This window comes from Diplotaxodon limnothrissa, linkage group LG23, assembly GCF_057381915.1.
Source record: "Diplotaxodon limnothrissa isolate DT_005_m linkage group LG23, D_limnothrissa_male_GT1.1, whole genome shotgun sequence".
Lineage (NCBI taxonomy): Eukaryota > Metazoa > Chordata > Actinopteri > Cichliformes > Cichlidae > Diplotaxodon > Diplotaxodon limnothrissa.
This window is the reverse complement of record NC_140617.1, coordinates 35,381,254-35,390,773: the sequence shown is the minus strand read 5'-3', so window position 1 is coordinate 35,390,773 and position 9,520 is coordinate 35,381,254. Positions and strand designations below refer to the sequence as shown.

General features: G+C 41.3%; 1 protein-coding gene across 1 annotated transcript in view; it reads left to right on the top strand.

Moving 5' to 3' along the window:
• Positions 1-2,403: 2,403 nt before the first annotated feature.
• mgat5 (alpha-1,6-mannosylglycoprotein 6-beta-N-acetylglucosaminyltransferase) overlaps positions 2,404-9,520 on the top strand; it is an 88,372-nt gene continuing 81,255 nt past the window's right edge. The window contains exon 1 of the mRNA XM_085347235.1: positions 2,404-2,701. Coding sequence (XP_085203361.1) covers positions 2,461-2,701 — 241 coding nt within the window. The 5' untranslated portion in view covers positions 2,404-2,460. The remainder of the gene's footprint in view (positions 2,702-9,520) is intronic.

The window sequence follows — 9,520 nt, the reverse complement described above, 5'->3', positions numbered from 1 at the left end:
CCATATCAGACTCAAACACAGCAAACCTGTTCTACCACATACACAAGAATCACGTGAAAGAGTGTGGAGAGAGTTTACGGATGAGAAGCAAAGAAGAGTCGTCAGGTGCTCCAAATAAACCTTAGACTCAAACGTTAAAACAGGCTTTTCCCAGCAGCACGCCGCGTAATAAATAATCGCAAAGAAAATGGCAGCCATTACAACTTGCATCTTAAAATGTATAGTTTTAAGCATCGCTCAAAACTAGACTCCAGGTACACGACGCCCAGGAAAACACGTCACGCAAGTCGAGTTGCCCGAGATTTACAGATTTGACAGAAAATGTAAAATTTTTGTGATATATATCATTGTCGGGCTGATAAATGTCTTATATCGGGATAACAGTCTTGTAACCTGCTTAGCTCGGAGGTTCCATGCGATTTAAATCTCACAAAATGAGCGATACTACAAGCACAGCAGAAGGGCGGTTTGATGCAAGAAGCATATACAGGCTGCTGACTGGACAGATTACACGTGCTATGTGCAAACCTGCATTCCAGCTATTCATCAAGGTACGATGCCACATGTGTACAACTTCTGCTGACTGGATTTCAGTGATGGGCTTTTGATATTCTTCATCGGGCATGCTCTAAAAACTTAAAACGAGAAGAAATAGTTCTAAAAACTCTCTTTTCCTGTGACTTGAAAAGATTCAAAGTCTGTGTCCCCCAAACTCAGGTGTGAATTTATTCTGAATAGTAGACTTTTTTCTTTCTTTTTTTTTTTTTTAAACGAATATCAACAACTGAGCTTAAAAAAAAAGTGTAGTTCATTTAGTACAGCACCACAAACAGCTGCTGAAAAGGCAAGACTGTCTCAGACTGTTGGAAGTTGTAGACAATTATTAAACAACTGGTTGATTAATAATTTAAATGTTAGTGAAACCCAGGCCCCGTATTAACTGATGAATTAATTGTAGCTCAGCTTGTCTCGCCTTACTGTGTTTACCTGTACGCCTCAAACTCACGTACTGCTGTCCGACCCCACACGCAGACCAAGTCTGAGCCCCTCTCTAAACGTGTTGCGAACATGAGAGTGCAATGACAAAAAGTGAAAGGGTTTAAAATTCTGTTTGTGTTCTCACCTGTCAGCGAGGAAGATAAATTGTAAGCTATTCAAATGTTTTTATTTCAGGGACAGTATACACCCTTTTGCTTAAACATTCACACAGCAACATCAGTCACACACGATACTATCTGGATTAAACAAGACTGCTTCTGTTTCAAGAGTCGCAGAAGCATTAAAGTCATTTCTTTGTCTTCTTTTTTCCTTTTTTTTCTGTTGTTTTTTTTTTTTTTACTAGTCGAATTTGGTGTGTTACCATGCCACGTTAAATGAGCCTCCACACACTGAGCACAGCAGCCTTCAGCTGGGTGTGCTCCGGCTCCGTTGTGTGTGGCCTGCTGCAGTTAGAAACAGGTTGATCTTCTCAAACTAATAGTGGAGGAGAAGTACGCTTCACTAACATTAAGCACCTCCACCCAGTTACTCATTTTCAAGAATTTGTTCAACTAAATTGCATGCCTTAAACTTCATAGTTACCTCAAAACTCCAGGACGTTACTGAAACAACTGAAGTGGTCTGTTACTTGAATCAACTACAAATATTTAACTGAATAGGAGTTGCGGTGCACAAAAAAACAAATGTTGTGTTGTTGCATCATTTTTCACTAAGTTTTTAACTTTAACAAATAACAGGACATTGGCCATTTTCTCGTTTTCATCTCCACAGTTTTGCTCATTATCTGCTTTAATCTTTTCGCTGCTAATACCGAGGCTCATACTGAGGCTGCTGGCTCTGAGCTCGGGATAGGTTTAGCTAACACTTTAGCTACTTTGCCTTTGTTGGCTTTTTTAAAAATCTTCATGTTTATCTGGGTGAGGGTGATTGAAGTAGTTTTGTTGTTTACTTTGGTAAACTTTGCATCTTCACTTACAGTGAAGTATTTCCATGCTAGTTACATATGGGCATGTGGCTGAGTGTGTGTATGTTGTGCATGCTTGTAATAGGACCCCACCTCAGTTTACTGTAAGTTATATCTCAAACTGCCAAACCTCTCTTGGTTATCAGTGTTTTAAATTAATCATGGTCATGTGGGATTGGGGTAGGGAAGGCAACTCCCTTGTTATCTGAGTTTAGCAAAGCAACTACCTAACTCCTGATCTCTCCTTCCTCTCTGTTTGTGTTTTCTGCAGCAGGTTGGACTCTGCCCCCTGAGATGTTACTGAGCGGAGAGGATGGATCAAAGAAGGAAATCATGACGGTGACGAGCTGCATGCCACCCTCCAAAAACTGCCGGAGTCGCTCCAACTGACACAGATATGCCTCGCCTGCCCTCCTGATTCCTCTTGCCCAACTCTTTATCTTTCCCCCTGTCCAGTCAAAGTCAGTCCAGCTCTTCCAAGTCTCTGTCCTGTCAGCATGGCTACACCTTTCCTGTGGAAACTGTCCTCTCAGAAGCTGGGCTTCTTCCTGGTCAGCTTCGGCTTCATCTGGGGCATGATGCTGCTGCATTTCACCATCCAGCAGCGAGCCAGCCACGAGAACAGTGCCGTGCTGCGTCAGCAGATCCTCGACCTTAGCAAGCGCTACATCAAAGCACTGGCTGAGGAGAACCAAAGTGTCATGGATGGTCCGTATGTTGGAACCATGACGGCTTACGGTGAGTAGTCGACTCGCTGACATGGCTGCTCTGATTTTAGCAAACAAGAGCAATCTTTCTACCTTTACTACAGAATCTTTGTCGCCAAATGTGCTCTTCAGCAAGGCCAGGATGCCATGTCTCAATCAGTCACAAAATAGTTTGACACATGCTTCCAGAGCTGAACATTTCTGGGACATACCTGACAGTGCATGTCATCAATCAGTGTTTGACCTCTGGAGTATGAATCTCTGTGAGACTGCTGTGATTTGCAAGTAGTCTGGGGCACTTAGTGCTCACAAGTGGTGGGCCTGTACTTGGCATTATACATACCCTTATTAAAGCAGCTTCCTTGCTTAGACCACGGAGTATTTGCAGAAGTGCAAATGCATATGAAACAGATCGTTTCCTGGTGCGTGGTATGTAAGAGCTGAAGAAAATCATTTGACCTGATTCTCTTGATAGTGCCCCCCATCTCCATCTTACTGATATCGCTCTCCAGGTTTAAGGTTGGGTATGGTTGGTTATTTTAGTGCTGTAAATGTGTCACTTTAAGTGTAAAAGGCCAGATACATGTACATGTTTAAGTGTGAAGCATAGCAAAATTCAAGACAGTTATTTTAGGCTGTTGGCCTCTGTTTCCACAGCTTCTTTAAATTGGATGGAATAGTTCCACTTGTCTGCCTCCTGAACAGGTGCAGCATCGGCTCTATTTTTTAAAAAAAATGTTCGGGAGCTTTAACGTCAATACGGCTGCATTGGAGCATAATACTGTAATAGCACAGGTCCAGAAGAGCCATCAATAAGTTATTCATGCCATTAATAGACCTGTATGGCTCAATGGGAGGCTTCATTAGAAACCTGAGATTGGAATTGATTGTTCTCTAATGCCCAGAGAAACAACAGGATACAGTAGAGCTCCTGGAGATTAGGAACGTGAAGAAGGAGCCAGAGCGAGAAGAGAAACAAGTGCGCTGGTAGCATAGGGTGTCAAATTTCTGCTTCCCCCCCTTTTCTGACACGCATTAAACTGCTTTTGTTTATTTCATGTATTTCAAGTGCATGCAGAATGTGGAAAAAATTCAGGTCCCTACGCAAAACGTCTTCCTTTCCAAATTACTGCCAGTAATCAGGCTCTGCTTAAAACATTTAACTCAGCAGTGTCATCTGAGCTGCTTGGAGGAAATAAACTTCAACATCTGCATTATTATATTAAGTCATTATTATTGCTTGTTTGTGCTGCTTTCATTGCCCAGACTTGAAGTACATTTGCATGGGACCTATCCTCCTGTAAACTCTGTGATTTGTTTGGGGTAAAGTGGTCTGAGCCCCATCCATAGATTTATTTGTAATACATCAGCCTGTCGTTCCAGGGAACAGATTCCTGTCCAGTTTGTTTTGTTCCCTTATATGATCGATTGATTTTCACACTGCTGTAGCAGTCTGCTGACCGGCGTCCAATATCCCATCACAGTCCATTTCAAGTCCTTGATTAGATAGCCGAGCACTGGGATCCTCTGTGCTTCCTGTGTTTGGCTTGATACAATTCGTAATGAGTTTACTGGGAAACAGCGTTTCCTCCTTTACCACCCATAAATGACCCATGCCATCTTAATGCATGTGGTTTTAATACTGTAACTCCTGAAAGCTGATTTGGGCCACTTAGTTGCTTTTAATGGTCAGGATAATTTTAAGAAACCCACATGTTGAGAAGCATCTAATCAGTGAGTCCAAGCCTTTTTGTACACAGCCAGTCGCTGAAAGATTTCAGGTATTTCTTTCTCTCTGCGGGTGTTTAAAAACATCTTCAGGGTTATATTTAGATTTTTAAAAATCCTGTGCTACTATATGAACTGAATTCATCAACAGGTAAAAGTGTATTTTTAGGAAGATTGAATTAGTGGGGGAGTACTTAGAACCACTCGTAGCTGATTTCCCACATAGCAAGAAAGTCCTGGGTTCACATCATCAGCCGGCTGGGGCCTTTTGTGTGGAGATGTTCTTCGTGTGACTGCATGGGTTCTCTGTGGGTACTCCAGGTTCATCCCACAGTCCAAAAACATGCTTGTTAGATTAATTGGTGATTCTAAATTGGCCATAGGTGTGACTGTAAGCATGAATGATTGTCTGTGTCTCTGGATTGGCCTTGCATTGAACTGGCAGCTTGTTTAGGATGTAAAATACGTTTCACTGTATGAAAGCTGTGTTAGACTCGGCACCCTGTAACCTTAAATTGAATAAGTGAATGAGAAAGTGGATTTGTGAATTACATTTGAAATATATGGTTCTGATTGGTAGAAATCCCTTTAGTACAAGTATATTGAATTCCCTGTTTTGCTTCCTAACTATAATTTCTTTCAAGCTCATTTCTTCAAGCAACTTTAAAGTGGACATTGTGTTCCTGCTTTATTAAGTCTTCTGTTTTAGTTTTCAGTGTGTAAAATGTTTCAATTATATTTCAGTAGATTGCAGTCAACTGGCTTCGGTTATCTTACATCTCACACTTCAAGTGCATAACCCTAGCTACAGTGGCTGCTACAGGACAAACATGTTTTAGTTATCCAAGAGAGATCAAAACATTATAAACATGTCATACTCCATAGCGCCAGCTGGCGTGTTTCTGCTGCTGTTTGGCCTGGATCTGCCCCAGAGTCAGTCCACCGTTTACCTCAGGTGTCAATGCCAAGTGAGAATCGTCCAGCTTTATTTACTATGGAAGAAGCTTTAAAACTTAATGAAAGGAGTCTGATACAAGTTGAAAAGTTAGACAAGCTCACTTCTGATTTATGACACTGATACTCAAGTGAGTTGTTAAGGATAGGCTGAACTGTCAGTAGCGCTGCTGTTTTCTTTCAACTCATTCAATGTTTCAATTCAACAGCTTGGACAGTCTTGGTCGTTGTGTCCTTGGGCAAGACACTTCACCCGTTGCCTGCTGGTGGTGGTCAGAGGGCCCGGTGGCGCCAGTGTTCGGCAGCCTCGCCTCTGTCAGTGCGCCCCAGGGCAGCTGTGGCTACAATGCAGCTTGCCATCACCAGTGTGTGAATGTGTGGATGACTGAACGTGTAAAGCGCTTTGGGGTCCTTAGGGACTAAGTAAAGCGCTATACAAATACAGGCCATTTACCATTTTATTTACCATTTATGATCATGCTAGTAGAAAATGTTAGGTCACTGCAAGTGCAATGAAAGCTTCCCATCAAGTGAACATAACGTTATGAGGGATTGAGCAGCTGACAGGGAAAGCAGAGTTTTTCAGTCATGTCATCTCACTTGACCAGCCAGCGTCAGTTTTAAACCTGAATAAAAAGGCTGTTAGAAATGAATATGATTGGATATGAGCTTTACTCTTCCGCCTTTCCAAAACTGATCCATGGAACTGGTTGGAACGATCTGCTGTTACCACGTAGCTATCAAGCTATTGTGGATTTCTTTCATGGTTGGGAAACATATAAAGCTCTTGTGCTCTGTGCTTGGCCCGGCAGCCTCGGTATGTTGCTTTTCTTCGTCCTCTCCAGGATGGTAGGTCACCATGTGCTTCCCTGCTCTTTGCTACGGTCAGTCAGATGGAGCCCACTGCCTGGCTGGATTGAGCTTTTGGTTGTGGATGATAGGAAAGAACAGGGGTTGCTGATAAATGCTTTGGGCTTATGTTTCTGTGTAATCACTTCTTTTTAATATGTCTGTGAAGGTTCTCAGTCCTCCAGGTCATCACTTCACTTCTTTTTAATGCTCGCGAGCTTAATGAAATGTCCCAGGTGATTGTGTAACCACATCATTGCCTAGTTTGACACTATTGTTTATAACAGAATGAATTTCACTATGTTTATTGCTGCAGGGTTTGTTTTTGCAAGTGCATCAGTAATAAGAAGGATGGAGGCCGGCAGAAATGTTTCCCTAGGTGTGCCATTACTCATCCAGCTTACCTGGCAGCACATTTAATGCACACAACGACAGGTCAAAGCATTATTCACAGCAACACACAGCCTGATGAAGGTTTTTGAATCACAATCTCACATTTAATTATAGTGAAGCCTCACGTTTAACTATAGTAATTATAGTGACAGATATTACTTCCTCACTTGATAAATACTCCTATCGATGCTACTCTCCACATTTTACTATAAAATAAAGACATGATGGTGGTTATAGTCACTGATGTTTTTCATTTCCTACTAAGCAGATGTGCTGGTGTTTATTAATGTTCCTCCAGGGTCAAGGGCTGGGATAATCCCCCTAAAGTTCTCAAAGTATTGCAATTTAACTTTCTCAGCTCATGCTATGATCCAACTCGCTAGTGCTGTGATCGAGATTCCTCAGAAATCGGATGTCGTAACCTTTAGTGCATTCCAGAAAATGTCCAAAAAACCCAAACAAACTGAATTTGTTATGGTTCTTACCTGCAGGTGTTGTTGCTCAACAGAGAGGATATAGCTACTGCCTCTTCCAAATCTAATGATATATGGAAAGTGGCAATTTTTATGCATAGAGTCTGATTACATAGTCCACCGGCTTTGTGTAAGCTGGGGCTGTTGGTTTTCTGAAAAAACCCCCAAAACAAAACCAAAAAACAAAGGATAAGATCATTTGAATACGCTTTAAAAAAGGAATGTTAACTGTATCCTAACTTCATCAAAACAGTCTCATCTTGACTCGAGGTTGAAACAGTTGCTTTAACAGTTTGGCAAATCTCATCAGCATCAGACCTAAAGCAGCCAACTACACTGCACTGATTCAAATTTAGTTTAAAGTCAGATTTGTATATGTGTCAGGGTTTTTACAGAGCATCTAACCTTTTACATGCGGAATATCACACTGAGCTCCATTTTTCATTAAATACAGTAAAGTGAGCACAAACCTTTGAACATTTTGCTCTGTCAGCCATGACAGTAGAGCACAGAGAAACATGGCAACATCAAGAATAATCCCTTGACCCTAAGTGTCATTACCAGTGACACTTAGGAATTTTAAAATGTCAGCTATGTTGGTATCGCATATATTAACATTGCATAAATATCAATAGCTGTACCTTTTTGTCTAGGTGTCTGTGTGTGCCTATTTAATACTGGTTCCAGTACTCATGCTTAATGGTAATAAACACAATTGGTAAATTACCCTACTGGCTTGCTCAGGTAAGTCTGGTTTAACTGGAGTGACCATGGACAGTGTTTGGACTCTTGTTGTGAGGAACATTTAACATATGCACACTATAACTTCATACATCTGTCACATAAGCTAGAAGTTTCTATCTTTTGCTCTCCTATTGGAAAGACGTACCAAATGAAATTTGAAACAAGTCTAATGAATCTCTGTGTTATTCGGCCTGAAGTCAGGGCTCTGTTTCTGGGGTGAATATATTATGTTCGGCCCAATAGCTTGGCATGGCAAAGCTTTCCGTTTGGATTCTTCCTGGTGTCACCGAGCTGCTCTCTGTACATCTGCTCCTCCCAGCATACCTCGGCTCGTCCAAATCAGACAAATGCTCTGGCCTTTCCCTTCACACGAAACATACTGGTGGTGCTGTGCCAGGCCTCGTTGTCCTATTGCCAATCTGTCTGACGTGATGAAAAATGGCGTGTTAAATGCATCATGGCGCGGGAAAAAGTGGTGTTTACATGTGACAGACAAGCAGCAATTACCATCTTCTGAGTAAAGCAACCCTGAGTCATTTTGGATTAGTTCAGTAGATATTTAAGCCAATATACAAATAATATAACTGGCTATGGCTTTTAAGAGTATCTCAGACCTTTTCTCTCAATGAAAATTAGCAAGCGTAGGCGTTTTCTCTCTGTTAACTACATAACATGACATTTAAACTGTCGCTAATATTCATTTGTGTTCCTGATGTTGCTGCATTTAAGTTATCTTTATGTAACCTCTCTTAGCTTTGCTGGCTAATATAAATAACAACTGTTGGCTGTAGCTTCAATGCTATCATTGTTTGCATAGCTGTGTAATGGCCTTTGGCTCCATTGGTAGTCATTAGCATAACCTTTTTGAGTGGATGTATTCATAGAAGCGGACTTGCGTCTGTTACCTATGTACCCTTGCTTTCCAATGGTAAGGGATACTCTGTGCTCTGAGTAGCATTTCCAGCAGCTTTAACATTTCTCTGTAAATGCCAGTGCATTTGTTACAGGTTAAAGTATCAAGACAAGTACCTTGATAAATGGGTCCAAAAATACAGTATTTAAGCATTGTGACTGTGCAAATATAATCTAAATATGGCCTCATCTATCTGGCTACTGGTCAGGAACGTTCCTACATGTTCTGCATTTTGCCATGGTTGTGTTTTATGAAAGTAAATTTAGAAAAGATTTACGTGGAAATGCAAAGACCCTCACAAAACTGGAGGAACAGGAAGTCATTTGCAAAGACTCGGGTGCTCCCCATTAATAATTAAATGAGCCGGAAGCTGGTCCCTGAAGCCTCAAGAATGTGTTGTTGTAGGACCTGAGCTTGTCATTGAAGCTGAAGCTATTTATTGTCAGAGATAGCTGAGCAATTTTCCTCAGTCAGTTCCATGTGGGGACTTTTACAGAAAGGCAAGCTCTACTTGCCTTGCTTGTCCTGGCTGAATACCACTGCTCATACTACAGATGGCAGCTTTAATGGCACGTTTGTGTCGATTTCTAAAGAAATATCATAATTGACCAACCATATTTGAGCTGGTTTTTGCTGCAAACGAATAAACAGTGTTTGGAGTATGTGGAGAACAAAAGAAAGAGAATGTAATCTTGAAACTACTATCCTTTCCGTTTTGTGGTAATTAAGCCGTAAAACATTGAACTTAACATGATACAGAAACACAAGGAAACAAAGAATGCTGGGTCAAAATGAC